Source organism: Fistularia commersonii, chromosome 30 (assembly GCF_037954325.1).
Source record: "Fistularia commersonii isolate RoL2024-O1a breed Wild chromosome 30, RoL_Fcom_v1.0, whole genome shotgun sequence".
Classification (NCBI taxonomy): domain Eukaryota; kingdom Metazoa; phylum Chordata; class Actinopteri; order Syngnathiformes; family Fistulariidae; genus Fistularia; species Fistularia commersonii.
The window spans coordinates 8045081-8065227 of record NC_141313.1 but is presented as its reverse complement, the minus strand read 5'-3'; the positions used below and the strand labels follow the sequence as shown (position 1 = coordinate 8065227).

Here is a 20147-nt window from a genome sequence, read left to right as displayed (position 1 = left end):
CCCAAAAACAGTACTGCAGGTAGAGACGGCTCGGGGAAGTCGAGGTCAGTATTACCTCTGCCGTTGGGTTGAGAGAGGGGGAATGGAGGCACGCGTCAAAGAGAGGAGAATGTAAAAATGGTCGCCGATGCATGGAGGTTGCCTCGCCGTGAAGGGAAAAAACCTCCCAGGAAAACTAATGGCCCTTCTTGGAACAAAGGTGCTCTATAAAAGAGGACCCTGCATTACAAGCTGCTCCACAGGCATGAAATTGAACACTTCCTGTCTCCTGAGTGGGCCAGGGTGCCTCCGCCATCAATCTCCAGTGTTGTTTAGAAACACGGTGAAGGTGACGCGGATGAATAAAAGCGACCCGAGCGCTAATCCGAGGCTTTGCCGATTCGACGCCTGTAAGTTTTTGTCTGTCCAGTTAAAGACCGTCGGCAGCGCCGTGGCGACAAGACACCGATCCTTTGCCGCCAAGAGAATCGTTACTCAGGCAGCTTAATCCCTCCCCCGCCCCGCCCCGCCGCTTTGTCCGTCTGGCAAATGCGATCCGAGTGTCAACATGGTCGGAAGATACGTGCCTTTTGAAAAAGCAGCCCGGTGTTTATTTCGATGAGAGCACGTGTTGAAGGAATCAGCCCCTCCGGAGTGTTTTTCTCAGGGACGGCTGTTGCGAAAAACGAAATCGGCATGGAAAATGGCTCACGACCGGGCCTTCGCGTTAGCTAATTCTCATCTGTAAGAGCCTTTTGCAGCATCTGACGGAGCACGTGGAGACCCTCCGCTTCGCCACCGCCGCCGCCAAGATCCCCCGGCGACTTACAAAACCACAACCATATTTCTTCGACTGGGTTTTTCTGACAGAACGTAGACAAGGAAAATGTGTGCGTTCCAGGGGCTGTTATGAGATGGAATAAGATTCTGAAAGTCCTGCCGGTACAATCTCGCCATAAATTTGGATGCCCGGGGACCCGCCGCCGCCGCCACGTCTTTAGTGCGATAAAAACAGAAGGTTATCCCTGGAGTTACGACGGTGCTGATGCAAAGTAAAATGTAGATCGATTGAGTTACAGCCCTCTGATGGAAAAGTTACGAGATGAAAGTTCTGCAAACACAAGCTCTCCTGCTAAATAACTAACTAAATAAATAAATAACAAGCTCTGATATATTATCCAGGAGCTTTATTTTTCTGAATGGTAAATTCCTTGGTCCCAGCCGGGCATCCTTTATTCGAGGTAAATAATGTAAAAATGTAAAAAATAAAAAAAAAATGACAGCACATCGAGTCTGACACAACCTGCCGAGGGGCTGTCATCCGTCATTTGGTTTAAATGACTTGTTTTTTTTTTTTCTTTTTGTTTTGTTTTTTAAGTTCCGAACTGAACATCGACTGCTGTATCCACACCCCTCCGATCTGCTGGCCTGGCCGACAGAAGGCTCTGAATGTGAAACACATCATGTATGAGCTTTCATTCATTCATTCATTCATTCATTCATTCATTCATTCATACCAGCGGTCCCCAGCGGTTTAATGTCATCAATTTTTTCATGGACCAGCCTTTAAGGTGTGGTGGATAATTACATATTAATGTTAATAGAAATATATAAGTATTCCTGCTTTTTTCTTTCAAAATATTCCAAAGGCTTAGCAAGTGGGCTCCAAGTGGCAAAGCAGTTTTGGAGCTTACATTGCCTCATTGGAGAGCCGCTCACCGCATATTATACAGAGCGGGTTCTGTACATGGGAAACACCTGTCCTGATAAAATCATATTTTAAGTAGGTCTCCTGATGTTGTCTGTTAAAATTCAGTTTTCTTTTTCTCAGTGGTCATAGACTGTTAGTGCTTGTGTTGGTGCGGCCCACTTGTTTTGTTTCCCATGCATCTGGGGGTTTTATACATTGGGTTTTAAAAAAAAAAAAAAAGGGCAAGGAAAAAATTAGAAAGTAACTTTGCAATGTATTTTTTGCTTCAAAATTTGAAAAGAAAATGATTTTTGATGAAAAAACATCTGGTGACATTGTTAAAACGGGCAAAATTAAAATGATTGATTTAATAACCAGAATAGCCACAAATAGCCTTGTAAATATCATACCTCCTCTTATACATGCTACCAATCAATTTTCAAATAATGCTAGTGGCAAATTTTTACTACAATTACAAGATTTTTTCTTTTAACTCAACAATATTTTTAGGGGATCCAATTTCATCCAATCTTTTTTAATATTCATTTTTAATATTAATTTGTAATTTTTTTACAAGAACAGTTCATTCCATATAAAGAGTTTTATAATTTACCTTTACACTAAAACAAAGAAAAAATTTGGACTTAGTGTTACTTCTAGGTAATAATTTTACTGGCACGGCCCACTTGACATCAAATTAGGCCGTATGTGGCCAAAATGAGTTTGCCACCCCTGATATAGAGACATACAACTATTCACTCCTTCATTCACAAGTCATATTGAAACACACGACCAGTCATTCTCTTATTTACTTATTTATTCTCTTCACTTCATATGAAGACTTCATTCACCCTCTCATCCACATGTTTGACAGTTGAGGGTTTTCATTGAACCTCCTCCTTTGTCTGTTCTAAGGCAAGAAACCGGAGACTCCACACAGAAAAGCCTGCTGTTGGGGTCAAAGAGAGGCAGGGTCGCGAATCACTGCGCCTACGAGCTGCCCCTGGGGAGAAATGTCTCCGTCCCCTCACTGGTTAAGGTGGAATATGTTCAACTCATTCTATATGAAATAACTTATTTTGCTTATCGCCACAGACACAGTGTTTGACTCGACTGCTTTATCAACCCCGCGCCCGTCATTCTCCCGCTCGCAACCTTTTGGGTATTTGGCTCGCCTCCCGGGTTTTTCCCTCCCAACTGACCGGCGGACGCAGAGGAGCTCCGGGGCTGCCTCTGCTCCGGCCGAGACCCCGGGGGAACTCTGAGCGCCGCTGGTGCCGGCAAAAAAATCTGGAAGGCCGGGCAGGCATGTGGAGCCGCAGCCCAGGCATGTAGATCCCAAACCCCGGTGGGGACGCGGCGTCCTACACCGAACACTTAATATATTCACAACACTCTCCTGGCCAGGGGCTCAAAGTCTGAGAATACCCCACCAGGACGTGACGGCACACATTGACAACGTTCACAAATGAATATGTTCAGCAAGGTTTTGCTTTGCCCTGAAGGCAGACTTATATATATATATATATATATATATATAGAAGTGGCTCTCATCACAAAAGGAAATAATGTTTTGTCTGGAATTGTACAAATATGCTAAGTATATCTTTGGCAAAAACTAAAAGAAGTGCGAGAATGTAAATAAGTCTGGCATGATATCGTGCTCAATCTCTCCCTCAGAAATATTCCCGCCGGAATCGGTTCATCAAAAGAGTAAGAGCGTAAAAAAAAAAAGGAGAAAAAATATCCCCGGTAGCCTTCAATAAGTGCCATTTAACACTTCACAACGTTTTCTTTTAAGTGAAGACATGCTAAAGTCAGAGCTGGGCGGCGGCCACCCTTCCTTTCGCCAGCAGGACGTTGGCAACGAGCGACATGCAAATGCATCCGATCGGGATGAAAACGATTCTCGCTGAAAGTCCAACAGCGGAGCCTTTCACCGCCGCGACCTTCGGGTGACCTCGGCTCAGAAGAAGGGTCGGCGGGGCCCCGCGCTCCGTCGTCGCTTTCTGCAACTTTGGGCCCCTCTGAAGCATTAACAGTCTGGTGGCACGCGTTCAGAGGTCCGGGGGACTTGAAAGATCACTCATTAGAGGGAAAACTCCGCCGAGCAGCGTCCGCCAGGTCCGCCGTCTTCAAAGACGGTCGAATCCAAGTCGTCCGCAGTGGAAAAAAAAAAAAAAAAAAAAAAAAAAAAATTGCCTCACGCTTGTTAGCCGTTAACAGCGGCGGCAAAGTAAGCCGTATCTCTCCCGGCTTCCTATTAAGGTGTTTGTCCGCACATAAACGGAATAACATACAGCGCTAAAAAATGGATTCGATGTGAACTCCTGACATTAAAATATCAAACGTAGAGTAACATCAGCCTTGCCTCATTTGCCTCGCTCATTCCTACATCCTTTGTGTGATGAGAGCCTATATGTTTGTTTAAGGGCTCCATTGATTGTGGAATAAATGGATTCTGAATTCCTTCATGCTTAACTTCTCTTAATATCAAGCGTGGAATCCCCTTTTACCCCCCCGACTCAAACATTTACCACACACTGCACAGACCATCTGCCCGTTAGGAGCGCTCTGGGGGTCTCTGGGAAAATGGGCGTCACGTCTCAGATGGCGGATCGCAAAACCCACTCCTCAGACTCCGTCTTAGTGTCCTTGAGCAAAACGGCGAACCCCCTGATTGCCCTCGTTTTACAGATCGACACTTTGCATTGCAGCCCCTGCCTAGCATGTGTGTGTGTGTGTGTGTGTGTGTGTGTGTGTGCAGCGGGCGCGGGAGGAGGAATGTAACATTACAGAGCTCTTTGAGTGCCATTAAGGCAGAAAGGAGCTTCATGAGTAGAATCCATTTACCATATAACCCATTTATGCTATAACCTATGAGGTTCTTAATGACCCCACCCCACACACATACACATTTCTGTCAAACTGTGAACCATTTTTGTTATTTGCAATGAGAAAGTGCCCCCCCCCCCCATCCGCCACCCTTTCCTCTCCATCTGGGCTCCGTCTCACTGCTTCAACATTGGAAAGAAAACAATTCCATTTGTCAACCATTGCAAAGACAGCGATGGGCTCATTTACCGGTATTAGTCAATCTATCTAATTGCAACTATTCATATTGATAATCTTATACTGTGGGTTTGGTTTAATGGGTTTAAACCTGATTTTTCACTGAATCCTATAGACTGAAATGAGAATGTTAATGTCTCAATTCGCCCTGTGGAATCGCAAGGTCGCCGACAAAGTAACTTTCATGCGGTTTACCCTTTGTGTGCTTTGCTAGACAGAAACCATCTGGAAAATTCAGAGCCTCCTTAAAACCAATAACTTCATGGCAGTTTTGGTTTTTCATCTACATTTCCACTGCACATAGGAAATAGCCAAACACCTCTTTGCCAGCGAGCCTTTGCCAATGTCTCACATCCAAGCTGGCAAATGCCTGGCCATGGGATCAGCACAGGAGGCTGCCATCCTGGCTCATATCCTGACCCAAAAATAACAAACACGACAAGGATGCTAGCGCTACAGCCCAAGGCGGGTATCTTTTTATTTGGGGGGGGAGGGTGGGCAATGTCCAAATATACTCATATTTTTTAGGTAATAATCTCTGTGACCGGGAATCGCTCGACAAATCAACAGTACAAATAAAATTCAGCGCGAGCCACAAAAAAAAGAAACAGGAAATGCGCACTGACCTCAAGGCTGTACTCTTCCACAGTTCTCTTAAGAGGGTCGACAATCTGCCAGCAGATGAGGATGCACAGGTCGATTAGCAGCATCCCGCCGACGATAATCAACAACTTCTGGTCCTTTATGATCTGCGGGGAGGCAAAATGAAGATGCGATGTTTATATTAGTCCGATATCACACACCTGCTTATTCCTTTTACAAGGTTAATATGTGTGTCAGCGGAGCCATTTGGAGATGGTTATACAGGCCATCATACCACCTCAGAAAGCATTCGAATATTCTAATGATCTTCTCAGGGACAGATTCAGCTGCAGTTTACCACTTAAGTTGAGATGAAATCTACGAGTCCCGCGGATGGAGAGCCCGTCATAATTTGATATTTACAATAATGTCATCTCCGGTATGCTCGGCTCAGAACGGCACGTTCGCTGTGGCGCCTCCACCGCCTCCGGTTGGTGTGCTTTTTTCATGAGTTAATGTTCTTATAATAAAACAATGGCAAATAGTTTATCTTTTTTAAGTGCCCATTGGCTTTGCCCCCAACAAGAGAGTTCCCATCACACATATCACTTGTCAGGTGATTTGACTATTGAAATGTAATTAATTTAAAGCTAATAAAAATAGCATGTTTAGTTTGTCGATAGTTTGATGTGAGTTTGTGGATTATTTCGCACATTTGTTCGCGGGCGAAATTCAGAAATTGTTTTGACAAGCCTCGTGTTGCCAAATCTTTAATAAACCTTTAAGCTATCACCGCATTTAAAAGAAACCAACCGATCTACATAAAATTATTTCAACACCGTGCCACACGTGGCTTTTTTTTTTCCCCCGCGGTCAAAGCATATGGAAGCGACCCGCCGGCCCTAAAATATTTCAGTCAACCAGCAAGGCTCCTTCTTTTGTACCGTGAACTTTACAGGGATGAAAGACCTGACCTGTTTGTGATCTTTATTTAAAATAGCGTTTGACTGTTTGGAACTACAGATCAGAAGAAAGGTCAGGCGACGCAGGCCAGACCGTACTGGCAGAGGGGCACGCCGCCCCGCTGCAGCGTCGTGGTCTCCATCCACTGCCGGATCCATGATGAGATGCATGACAGGGGACTGTCTTTTGATCCGCGCTTGTGTTGTAGTCGAATGAATAGGAAGAAAGCAAGGCGAGAGACATTCCTTGTAGAAATGCTGCGATGCTTTGAGGTGGATTAAAGGAAAAGGAAAAGGCAGTTCAGGTCAAAGGCTCCTTCAAAAGTAAAGAAAAATAATTCATGAAAAGGCGTGAAAAAAAAAAAAGTGCACGGAGATTCAAAAGAAAAAACATTCTCGTCAAATGTGGGAAAAATCTGTCAACGACTCAATGTCTGGACGCCATCTGTTCAGCCGTAACGTGCTACTTTGCCAACTGCAAACTTTGTAATGACTGTAAACTACCTGAAATGTCACGCGCTGCCTTTCATTCTGCCAACCGTCACAGCTCTGATGCTGGGTTTTTAATATCTTGCGTCCTATTTCACCTTCATCCCTCCTTTCTGTCTTTCCACCTTTCATTTTCGCGCTGTCTTGCCGGACCCCGGGATTCGTTTTCCACCTTGTTCCACTGCACGGATAGCACTCGGTTTGCACCCGCGATGGTACAATCATTTCACCGGGCCTTCAAATAAGACCACCGACGTGCGGACTCGTGAGTAAAATTACGACAACTAGAGAGGAAGTTTTGTGTTCTTCGTCATTTCTTGCGACGGCCGCTTTCATGTGAAGGAACGACAGAAATAACCAGCATGGAGGAAGATATCAGGTGGCCTTTTGCTCGCCGTGTTGCCGGGGACATCGTTTCATCGCAAGGTCTCTGTTTAAGAAGCGCTGTCGGTGAAGGTCCGGGCGAAGGGTGATACCGGGCAATTAGGACTCGACATCAATCCAGGGAGAGAAGATCATCAGCGGAGGCCATGTGGCAGAGGCCTTGGAGCGACCCAGGCACAGCTTGAAAAAGTACCGAGGGCTCACCACCTGCGGGGAAATGGCTTCGGGGTTGAGTGTGATGCCATATGAGCGGTGGGAGGAGGCGGAGACCCGGTCGTGCCGGCTCCGGGCATCACGGCCAAACCGGACTGGAACCAATTGTCCCTGTGATCGGCTCTGAGTACGCCTTCTGGACACAATGAACGGACTGGCGATTTCTTAGGGTCGCCCAAGAAGAAGTGCTTCACTTTGACCGCGTGATTGACCTGCAAAGCAATTCAATGCGGAACAGCTGAAATAGGTGGAGACTGTCAATAAACTTGCTGTGTTGCTTCAACTTCAACTAATACAGCACTTGTTTTGCATGGCAGTATGATAGCTGTATCCATGGTGACAGGGTGTTTGTCTCAGTTGTGTGTGCAACTTTCTTGCACGTGAATATCCTCCACTGTGACACGGACAAGGGCTTTGTAAATCAGCGGCCGACGCAGGGAGCGACACCAAGCTGCCACCGGGGGCTTCTTTGTGAGGAGGTTCGTCGCGCTATAGAAATATCTGTATTTCTTCACGTTTGTTTACTCGGAACGCGGGAGCGCTGAGAAATCGACCGCTTGCCCGAACACACACGCGGCATTAAGAAGTGAGGGATTGTCAGCTTCAGGCCGCCAAGTGGAACAATTATCGAACACAGACGTGATTTACAATCTGCAGCATCTGAGGGAGAAGAAACAATAGATGAAGGGAGGTGTCGAGGGATACGCTTCCAGTCCTTACAGAAAAGATGGCCTAATATTCCTAATTTTGCTTTGCTCAGATGGGCGGATGTGTGTGTGTGTGTGTGTCCTAAACACACTCTGAAACAACAGAGGCTACATCTTGAGGAGTAAGGGTTGATGTATGCAAGAGGGGTGAAGGCCGCCTCTGTGGTAAGTTGTTTTATCTCTCAGTGAGTGGAGATAATTGGCGGTGAACAGCCAGGGCGAAACCACGGAGATCACGGGGGCCAATTTTTCTTTTTTTTTTTTTGTCATTTTTCACCGGATAAAAAGTGACAAATTGAATGATTTGAAGATGATGTAGTCTGCGAGGGCCGCGGTTGAGATGGAGCACTGACGCTTTACAATCACCTTATGATTTTCGAGACCGTCGTGCTCCGTATGTGGCATCTTGTTTGTCTCTCTCTCTAGCTTTCACTGCCTTGTTCAGCCTTCTTCCTTCTGTCTCTCCCTTCTGCCACTTCTACCCTAATCCATCCAACCCTTTGATCCATCCCTCTCTTCCTGGTTTCTCTCTCTTTCTGTCTTTGGCAGGCCACCCACACTTCCTCCGGTATGCAGGGGAGGGCCAGGGCGGGGGCGCGAATGATCTATAAATACAAAAAAAAAAAAAAAAAGGGCCAGGCGCAGCTACTACAGCCCAACGTCATTTTTTACGTAACCGGTCCTGGGTTGCAAAACATGTCAGATCTTTAAAAAGCCATTTGTGCGTCTGAATCTAGCACGTTTCAGAAGAAAGCGCTGGAAGAGCAGGACCAGGGGCTGCCAGCTTCCTTCAGAATATCTGTGAAAAGCACGAGCACCCACTCCCTTTTATGGGCCTATGGATTTTCCTTGATCAGACCGCTATATCTTTGCATTCATATGGAACGTCTATTTATAAGATCCACTAAGAAGAACATGTGCCGCTTTTGAAAATCAAAGCATATATAAATAACCTTAGCCAGGAAGAGCCAGAATCTACGGCTGATGATAAATTGTTAGATCTTTTGTTAGATCATTTCCATTTAACTCTTAACATGCATTTAACACACATTTTGATCTCATGTATTACCTTTTTCAAAATATGCAACATTATTAATAAAAAAATATTTTTTCCTCTATCAGATTATATGATTTGGACAAAAATCATGTTCTTGTTCGCTGAAATAGTAAAGAAAAATACTCCTCAGAAAAGTTTCTTTCTTTTGGAATTTTTATTAAAAATAATAATAATTAAATAAAATAGAATAATAACAAAATATGTAGAAATTAAAACATTAACCTTTACATCTGCTTTTTTGGCCTATTTTTAGAATTTTCTCAGTCAGGGTTTAACGTTTTGAAATGGCACTTTATTGTTATCTTGATCATTATCTATTATCTTGATCAATCAATTCTAGCGTCCATTCATCCACTCCATCAGTCATTCATTCACTCTCTATACTGTTTATCCTACATCCTAGGTTCAGGGTGCTGAGGGTTGCTGGATCCAATCCCTGCTGTCGGGATCGGGCGAGAGGCGGGGTAAACCCTGGACTGGTCGCCAGTCAATGGCAAGGCCACATATATAGACAGACAACCAATCACTCGCTCATTTGTTGAAATGTTTTCATTTGTTGAAATTTTTTCCCATTTTTTTCAATTAACCTGCATGTTTTTGGACTGCGGGTGGAAACCGGAGAACCTGTGGGAAACCCACACAGATACGAGAACATGCAAGGTCCCTTGTCCCCTTGTCAGAATCGACTCAGAGTCCTTCTTGCTGTGAGGTCACCGTGCCGCCCCTATCGAATCTAATGTAATATAATCAAACAACATATTTTTCTTTACTGGTCATACATGAGGATAGCAGGTTCTGACCCGGATAAATAGATTTAGAGAGCAAACACTTCAATGGGGTTATAATATAAAATTATTATTCCCAACCCATGCCAGTCAAATAGAGATACTTTGGACACTTTGATGACTATACCTTCTTCTTCATCTTCACATTTTTGAAGATGGCGTGCACCCTCCAGGTCTTGGCAAACATGGCACCGAAAGCCGTGGTGTATCCAACGATGAGAATCCACGTCCGCACCTGTCAGAGCAACACACGGACACTAGTAACGGCGTGACGCGTAAAACTCGTGAACGAGGTGTAGAACGATAATTCGTCTGGCGCGAATCCGTTTTTCTCAAGAGAAACTCGTCTGAAGTTGCGGTCTTAAAATAAACACGGGATAAGCATTCTAAAAATAAACACCTCTCGGTTGAATTTCTTGTCTCCGAGAGTTAAGCTCTCGAGGAAATGCACGGACGTAGAGGCTGTCACACACCAGGACTTTCAACTTGTTAAGAAACAAAACCTGGACCCCTTTTTCATCTGTCACAAAGGGCACTGTTGATGGATTTTTAAAAGCTTTTTGAATTTGAATATAACCCTAAAATAGACTGTCTCATTGTAATGTGTGTATATGTGGGTGTTTGCGTGCCTCTCTAACATGAGCCAGACTTTGACGTGACGTCCATTCGACGGAGAGAGCGGTCTACGTTCCACGGCGATCCGTTTCACCGGTGGATCGGTCGATTTAGCCGTTGTGAACTTAAACATTTTACGTCTGGATCTGAACCCTGACATGAGGTCGATTGTTGACTTGCGAAGTTAGCATTAGCCACCTGCATGCTAGCACCAACATGTTGGGCGTTGAGGTGTTAACAAAGGGCGGAGGTGCTCCAAGGATATGCAAACTCCCTCCCACGCAAACTGCAAAGAACGGCATGTTTGTTTTTACTTCCATCTGGAAGCCCTCATATTTAAATTTCCCTTCAACAAGCGTTCAGCCACATCAGCCTCGGTCATCAGGCTCTGTGCCTTGATGTAATCCTTCCCTCTGCTGCAACCGGTGCAAATGAAAGCGCGATTAAGACGCATTATTTTTTAGAATTATTAATCAAAACGTATGCGTTAAATCCTTGCCATGATAGTAGCAGATTTATGCACTCTTATACTTCTTTAGTTTTAGTTTTGGGAAGTGGGTCTGACCTCCCTCATGTCAGAAGTGCCAGAAAATTCTGCTGCATTCTTCCGCGGAGGTCTCTAATATTCGCTGATTAAACAGAAAGAGGCAGAGAAACTGAAACAAAGAGGTGCTTTCCTCTGCAACTTTGCTACATGAAACAAATACTTTTTTTTTTTTTCTGGACACTCCCATAAATGCATATAAATGAGAGGAGGGGGCGGCAATTTTGCAATTTCGCATTGTTCGCTCTTTCGCCAGGCAGTCCAATAAAAAAAGGTTCAAATTGATGTCAGAGTGAGGAGCCCGCGGCAGGAGCTGCTGTTTTATATTTGACACGTGGGCAAAGGCTGTCCGGGAAAGGCTCACCGTGCACAGCGTCTCGAACTCTTTATCGGAGACGAAACCTCCGTCCAGACCGAACAGGAAGATGGAAGCGTAGGAGAGCATTCCTCCCAGGATGATCAGGTTGTTCATGTAGGGACTGGACATCTTGATTAGTCTTGAAAAAAAGGAAAGCAAATAGAAGAAGAGAAGATTAGAACAGATTAAGATAAAATAGAGACGGAACCCATGCCGCAATTCAGTCTGACTCGCTTTGGCATGATATTCCAGTATCAGACTTCAGGTTAATCATCTCAATCATGCTTCATTATTGAATTATATTTCCCCCTGCGCGCTACTTATATCCCTTTCATAAGCCGGCCTCCTTCCCGCCCCGCCCGCTTTTCCCTTCAAACTCTGCATGCTCACCTGTGGTTGCGATTCTTTATGTTGAAGAACAAGAAAGCTCCGGCCATGAGCATGCCCAGTATGGTGATCGTGGACAGGATGCTGTAGAGGGGAACGTTGATGTGGCGTCGCTGCAGACGCACAAACGTACGATCCTTCGGCGGCTCCACACCTGGGAGCGGCAAATAGGTGGGGAGATCCGTGAAGTATAGTTGTTTAATTCAAACTATCAACATGCAATATCGTACAACAGAATGAGCTAAAACAATCGCTTTTGCCACAGAATCGGCAACCCGATCGTTCATTGATTCTTTCATCATCTACTATTTATCTAGTGCTCTGAGTTGCGGGAGTGATGGAGCACATCTCAGCTGTCACACACTCCTTCACACATTATTTTGAGTCATACAACCATTCACTCCATCATTCGCAACCGTTCACCCTGTCATTCAGCGTGCCTCATTCAAATCATTTTCACATCTGACCACAATAAAACAGGGAACATTCGACATTCGAGACCCGTTGCCTGCCTCTCACTTTCCCCCAGTTGAGTGCACGCATCTCGAAGCACCACAGTCACGTTACTGCGGTTGGATCCTGCACCATCTTATCGTTTCCACTGTTCCAATCAATCGCAATGAAATCATCTCACACATCTCCACTTACTGTGGTCAGGGATGTGGAAAAAAAAAAAAAAGGCACTGTTTTGTGTGCTGGGAAGGGCTAAGAAGATGCGGGAGAGAGAGCAGGTGCTGGGGAGTTTGGCCATATGTGTGTATGTGTGTATTTAGGGGGGCAAACAAATCACAAAGTATGTCAACACAAGCAAAACACAGAGAAAAATGGACCGGTGAATAATTTAGCTGTGAGAGAATTTAGCGGTGAAGGAAGAAGCGGTGAGTGCTGGTTCTGGTGTCTGAGTACATCTGCGTGTGAATCTGAGGGGCTCCGGTGATAAAGAGAATGAGGCGAGTGCTGAGGTGGGAAGTGAAGAGCCTTTAAATGCACACGCGTCCGTAACAACGTACGCATTGAGGTGTCTCTCTTTGCTCCTGCGACTTAAACACTCGCACACACGCGATAGCAAAAAATGGTCAAGGACTGGGGCATTGCTCAAAACAATAACATATGAACGACCGGTATGATACCTTTTCCAGTTAGATTCGAAGGCGAAATAAATCAGAAACAATGGGGTCAAAGCAGAATTTGAATATACAGTCATCCTCTACACATACACGCATACATGCATGCATGCATACACACATACATGCATACACAATCTCATCATATAGACATACAACTACTCACTCTCTCATTCACACGTCATATAGACATAAAAACATTAACTCCTTTATTGTGACGTCTGGCCAACTTTGGGTCTCCAACAAACCTACTGCAGTTTTATTTTTTTGTAATGTGGGAGGAAACAGGAATTAAAAACTGAATTTAAATATTTTAATCTTAATTCTTTATCACTGATAGTCCAGTACAGGTAGCATTAGAGACTTGTGTATTCTTTCCTATCTCGGGGAGACGAGTGACACTCTGAATTGTTTCCGGAGCCAGATATTGCATTACGTTTCATAAAAATACCCGGGGGATCTATGTAGCGTTACATATCATCGGCTCAAAAACATCCTAGATGATGTAGATAGCTGCAAATACACACGAGAACCGGGATGAGTCCGGACAGCCTTGTCTTCTGCCATCAGTGATAGGAAACCGGAGAGCGCGGATTTCCTGTAAAGACCATCGCGGGCGGGGGGGGTGAAGTTAACCCTGTCCCCGGCAGCTCTTACACCGGCACCGGTCGTGAGTCGACCACGGTAGCGTGACGGCGCAGCACGCCAGGATGTCAGAGCTCCCGGCCCTATCTCGCGGGTTAAGCTCCGCGACCTCATGGAGGGAGACCAGTTTTGTCGTTGGCTAAAAAAAACCTGCGACCGACAGTTAGGGTTGGTATGTTGTGCTCATTTGTCGCTCAGATGCATGGGTTTGCTGCTTCGCCGCAAAACCTGCGGTACCTCCGATGCACCAATCCCGCCTTATTCTGCCCTAACCGACTATGAGAGTGGAACCCCTTCATTTTAAGCTCAAAAATTTTTAAGGTTTAGATGTTAACCTACTGTGCTATAGTGAGCTAATGTGTCTGGCAGGTGAGCATTGCACACCTTGACTTTCTGATAATGAGGCGCCTGCTTCCTGTATTTGCAAGCAGTTGTCCAATCGCTCTTTGTTCAGCAGGACATTGGGAAAAAGTAAAAGATTACCTTGGAACCTGATGGAGTTATTGATGAGGTCCAGCACGTCTGCGATGGCGTTGTATTCTCCAACCTTCACCTCCTGGCCCTCTGTTTAAAAACACACAGAGGGACATTGGGTCACTCACAGCGACAGTTTCCATCTCGGCGATACGACAGATTTTCTCCAGAGTCGGAGAAAAAAGGAAAAAAATCATCACTTTGTGCAATAAGTTACGTTATCCTTTCAGCGTTTGCACAAGTGGTTTTCCAGCAGAGGCCCTCCGGCCCGCTCAGTCTGTGGTATCCTAATTTCCACGTTGGCGAGGAAGGAGAGCAGAAAGCACAACAAAACAAACCAAAGGCTTAAGTTGAGGTCAAAACATACCTTACCTGAAACACCTATGAGAGCCAGGCTGCATGTAAGAAGAAACGATCAATAAACGCAACCGCAACTTGGTATTTTGCACGGCGGCACACAAACAAGCCGAAGCTTTCGCTGGATGCAGTTGAGGGACTGACACTGCTGAGCACCTGCGGCCTGTAAACATCCCGGTCTCTACGGAGCGGCGCTCAAACACGGCAATTTCACAATTTCGTGTTTTCTCTTTTTAGAAACAACAATGGGTCCCTAAGGTGTAATATTGGAGAAGGCATGACCTTGTCCGACAAACCCCCGGCCCCGGCTCTTAAGGATTACTCGCTTAGTTCCCGCGCTGGGGCGGCGGAGAAGAAAGGGAAAGGCAAGAGAAAACAGATCGCTTGGATCCCATTTTCGTCCAACGCCGGAAAACAACCTGCAAATTTTCTTCTGGGATGTGTACGCCTCTCTGCCCGCTTAGCCCAGCGATCTCTCTCATGGACCAATCGAAAGGGCAGTAAACATCAGTCCGTGCAGCTTTGCGTGATCTGAAATTCAGATCACTGAATATGTAAGTGGCTGCGGTGGATTATATGTGCGTACACAGTAAAGATTCACGTTTCACCGGCACGCTGGTGCTGAACTGGGATCAGTTACCGCACTTCCCTTCATCACGTCCTTTGCCGGGCCGTGAATGGCAGAGGGGATCGGATATCTGCGTCACCCGGCTGAACGATTCCTCTCTGGCGGTCTTTGGAGGAACATCGAAATGTACATTTTGTCTTTCTCAAAAAACGAAAGAATCCAGTCAAATTTGGGATACCCCTTTGGAATTGTCTGCATTTTTTAAAATTACTGTTATTTGCATATATTTAGGTTTACAAGTTGGGGGCATTTCATGAGTGCAATGTAGATATTTATTATTAGAAAATGTTATTTTTCATGGTTCATTTTTCGTATTGGTTTGCATTTGTGATACAGAATCTGCATGTTGCTTAGAATGCTATATAGGAAAAGGAAAAAGAGAAAGAAATTGCATATTTGGCAGCAAACATGTCTTTGTGCCCGGTTAGCTTAGCGAGCTTATCATCAGCTGCTGTGTCAGACATGGATCGTTGATTAGAACATAATAATATACCAGTAAGGCCATTTGTATGGCGTAGAACCATCCTAATTTTACATTTTTCCCAATCCCTCTGACACCCAACCTTGTCTGCATTCCAAATCTGTGCTCTCAGGGATCATGACTTAGAACAAGACCTCTGGAAATGAGCCATCTCTTTTGGCAATCTGACACAGTGGGAATAGGATTTTCTACTCTGAGATACTCTGACAGGTTAAAATGGAAGATCAGAGGCTGAGGACAGACGATAGGGTCATGTCGAGGATCACCTCCTTTTGAAATATTCAAACCGGGGATGTCCCACCTCTCGCCCGACACCCAGCAAAGGATCCGGGAGTACCAAAAGTCGTTCAGTTCAATTTTCATTTACCGACGCCAGAGAGAAGTGTTGGGATTATGTGGGTGATGTGTTAAGTCTGGAACACATAAACAGGAGGGAAGTAAAAGACTGAGGAACAGTCAGATTCATTCATAGACAAGAAAACTCAGGCTAAATCTACAGAATAACTCAAATGTAATGGTTTATGGCCAGAATAGTGAAACAAAATCACCCATTTAAATCAAATACTCCCAAATTCTCTGAAAACCAGGTCAGGGCATGTGTAACAATGATACATTTTCTATTATAGGCTTTCAATGAAGCCAATTGAATTCAATGAAGCTAAGCTAGTTCTGACTTGTGGCTGCATGATCACTCTCTGAACTTAGCGAGCTTGCAAGGAAGACACATTTTCAGACACACACACACACACACACATACACACACATGCACAGTTTTTACTTTCCGCTCTCCCTTCTATGTATCTGATTACCCAGTGAACAGTCAAATGTTATGTGACAGCGCTCTACACTCACTGCTCTCTCATCCCAGTCCTTGTAGCGGGAGAGCTACCAGGCCCTCTCATGCTCACACTGTCACACACCCTCCGCATGCAACACCCACTCGCACGGACAAGCACACACACTCACACTAGCCTTGCATATGTGTGTACACCATGATTTTAGCTCAGTCAAACTATGCAAATATATCGTGGTTAGATTATTTACTGAATTGTCATGATTTTAATTTATTTTAATTTTATTTAATTTTATTTAATTTTATTTAATTTTATTTAATTTTATTTAATTTTATCTTATTTATTTTATTTTATTGCAGTACCCCATCATCAAACAATACATTTCCGTATTAGCCGCCCCTTTTGTCTGTGGAAAATACATTAAGTTGCAGTGACAGGCAAAAATCTCAGGGAAAAAAAAAAGACATAAACAAACAAACAAACAAACAAATAAATAAAACTCAGCCGAGAGCACATTCGCACATGCACACAAACACACATATAATGCTCAATATCTCATTCTCACTCTGTGAGACAGACAACACAACATAACACAGAGTGTGATGTAAGCAGCCGGAGGGATTGTTCCCCTCTGCATAGGGGAAGATAAGATGGCAGAGAGGACTAAGAGCTACATGGAGCCACGGGAAGCTTAGGAGCAGGGAATCCCCAGCATAAATGCAATCTCTGGGTTAATCTCCCATTCCGCGGGCCCTGCTGCAGAAATCAACTTCAGACTGACATGTTGTCATGAACAAATCTTCATTGTCCACACAGGGCATTCACATACACACAGAAAAACACGCCATTCCATGCAGGGAGTCTCTCTACCCACCAGAAATAATGAAGGTTTTCCAAACAAACAACCTCACGCGGTCATGCGAATAATGACTTTTCAGTCACGGAAAAAAAAAAGCGAGAAAAAGAAAAACAGCACAACAGCAACAAAAAAAAAAAATGAGATAAATATGTGCACAAAGAGTCTGGCTTTCCTAAGTTTTTAAATCCTTTAACCTTCCATTCCTGTAAATATGACTCTACTGTAAGCCTTTCCTAAGCCCTCTCGGCCAGGATCCATTTGAGGCGCCAGCATATCAAACTGCAGCAGCCCTCAGAGTGGCAAAATAAAAAAAATGAAATAAAAAAAACTGAAAAAAAAACAAAACTAAACGGCTTTCCCGAAAGTCTGCAATAATCCGGCAAAATTTCCTGAAACAACCGAGCGGCGACGCGGAGAGGTCCGTGTTTAATGGAGGAAGTGGGCCGCCGCAGGTCAGAGGGAGGGTGAGTACGGTGAGAGATGCAAGAATGGGATAAAATGAAAATTCTTGGTGTGAAACATAGCTCTCCATTGAAAATCACTTCAGCCTAAAGGTAAATGTCACGGTTTGACTTTTACTACACGGGACAGAATCCAGAATAGGGAGCGGGGAAAAGTTGCACTTCAACACATTTTGGATAGAAAGTAAAGAAACAGTTAGAATACCTTGAAACTGGTTGAACTTGATGGTGCCCATCCTCTCCCCATTCCGAAACATGACTTGACCCTGAAAAAAAAGAGAAATCGCGTGAGACACTGGTGCCAGTGCAGGTGTGCTTGTGTGCATTCGACATTTTACATTGACATAAAGCAGCTGGTATATATATCTTCTTCTTCTTCCAGGTGTTATCATCCCAAAATTCTTGGAGCGGCTGAATCAGCTGATCATTAGAAAGGGCAGTTCCGGCTCCCGCAGGCTCTGCCTCGTTTCATCATTAGTGTTGAAACCGACATGTTTACAGAAGTGAATGTGACGACGTCCCCGTCGGTTCATTCGCTAATACCCCAAAACATCGATGATTTCCGCATCCCAAGTTGCACATATACACGACTTGCGGGGAACGTCGGAAAAGGCATTCTCCGTGGCGATGGTATGTTTCAGCCAAACAAACCCTTGTAGATCACAAAAACTAGACAAAGAGTTTTAAACTGGTGAGCGTCTGACCGGTAGACAAAAGCAATCCATCCTTGTGTTACCATCATAAGACATTTCCTGTCTTCATCTATCCTTCCCCCTCTCTTGCTCATTTCATTTTTTCACCCCGTCTTTATTCTCTCTCTCTCTACCTCTTCATCTACCAAGACTGTTCAATTAATTCAGCTTGCCATCTGCTTACAGAGCTCCTTAATTACGCATTTGACCGGGTTTACGCGTCACACCGGCTGGCCAACAAAACAGGTGAGAGCCAGCTAGGGAGAGAGATAGATAGCTATAGAAAGAAATAGATAGCTTGCTGGATGGATAGATGGGCGGATGGATGGAGGGATGGATGAACAGAAAAGGGTTGGGAGGGGGATAGTGAAAGAGAGGGAGAGAGTGAGAGAGAGTGAGAGAATTTGCATTGGCTGATTAAAAGACAGCTGAGCGGGGGATATGGAGAAGGAAGCTGGAGAGCCAATTTTGCCTCAAAAAGATGGCAAGCTTTGAAGTAGGAAAGCAGGATCCCACCACTCTGTTTGAATCCCAGTCTTTGTGCGGGATCTTTGATGTTTGTCTGAGTGTGTGTGTGTGTGTGTGTGTGTGCGCGCGCTCCATGTGTCTATGCGTATGCTCTTGATAGGTTGCCACATTATGCTTACGTGCATGCATAACCCCCCTGATGACGAGGTGGCGCCCCCCCGATTGCAGCCTCTACCTGGGCGACACGCAACAGATCCCCCAGAACCGATTTAACACGACGGTGTCAATCTGACTTGTCGATGCTAACAAGGTCCTTTCATCACACGCTCTTTCCCACAATGTGCCATGCAATTATGCCTGAGGTGTAAGTAGGGCAGAGCGGTGCACCTCAGTTCAGCTCATTAGGCATTACATTCAGATAACTGGTGTGTAAACAGGGTCAGACAATGTGGGTTGAAAAATCGGGGAACTTGGCCTGAACCTGCAATGACTGAGTGAATGCATCCAGGTCGCTAGAGTAGCTGCAAAATCGCGCTCATTGCGCATTAGCGTTACCATCGTGTTTGCCCTTTGCGTCAGTAAAAAGCGGTGTTATCGGGAGCCCGTTTTGGAAACGGCGCGCCGTTACTCGAACCGTCGATTTGTTCTGTCGTCTCTACGGGAGTCTGTGAAAAAAAGCAAAAAACAAAAACATGCAAACTATATCAAACAGATGCAGAGCAACCGGCTCTGACATCCTTAATTAGCAATGAATGTCCGCGCTACCAAAATTCAATTAACCTCTTTGACCAAAATTCTAGGAAGCCACGCAGCTTCTTCCCGCAAGTTATTATGCTCGTCTGCAGCTCAGGCAACCTCACCAGACTGCACTGACCCAGACAGTCATCTATTGTCTGCTATTCAAAGGCCATTCAGGCCGGCGTCTCAGTGCTGGCCGATAAAGCAAATCACTGTGTCTAGGTGTGAATGTTTGTGTCCAAATGATTCTTTCCAAAGTGGAGACGATGCACACGTCACGTCCTATATGGGTTAAAATTCTATCTGCTACAGGACCCAATATTGTACGCATGTTTATGGATCAGTCTCATATTTGGAACATTTACAGAGCAAATATAGGGAAATAGGATCCCCGGTGGATGCTTATCCGTGTCCGGCTTTTGTTTCTCTAATACGTCCATTTCATTTCTAGATTCATGTTTCATTTGCAAAATAGCATCAATGGATTTTTCAGGCGGCGGCTTCGCGAGAGTCACAGAGATACATTTACATCCGCTCCACTTTTCAGCCCCTCTTCTGGAGATATAGACACATTGGTTGGCAGGATACAAACAAGCTGCTAT

General features: G+C 44.9%; 1 protein-coding gene across 1 annotated transcript in view; it reads right to left on the bottom strand.

Annotated features, from left to right (window-relative positions):
• The window catches only part of gabbr2 (gamma-aminobutyric acid (GABA) B receptor, 2), a 203711-nt gene that overhangs the window by 49620 nt on the left and 133944 nt on the right, over positions 1-20147 (bottom strand). The window contains exons 8-13 of the mRNA XM_086177580.1: positions 17853-17913; positions 14077-14157; positions 11828-11978; positions 11444-11576; positions 10048-10155; positions 5368-5490 (exon numbers count right to left, since the gene is read on the bottom strand). Coding sequence (XP_086033706.1) covers positions 5368-5490; positions 10048-10155; positions 11444-11576; positions 11828-11978; positions 14077-14157; positions 17853-17913 — 657 coding nt within the window. The remainder of the gene's footprint in view (positions 1-5367; positions 5491-10047; positions 10156-11443; positions 11577-11827; positions 11979-14076; positions 14158-17852; positions 17914-20147) is intronic.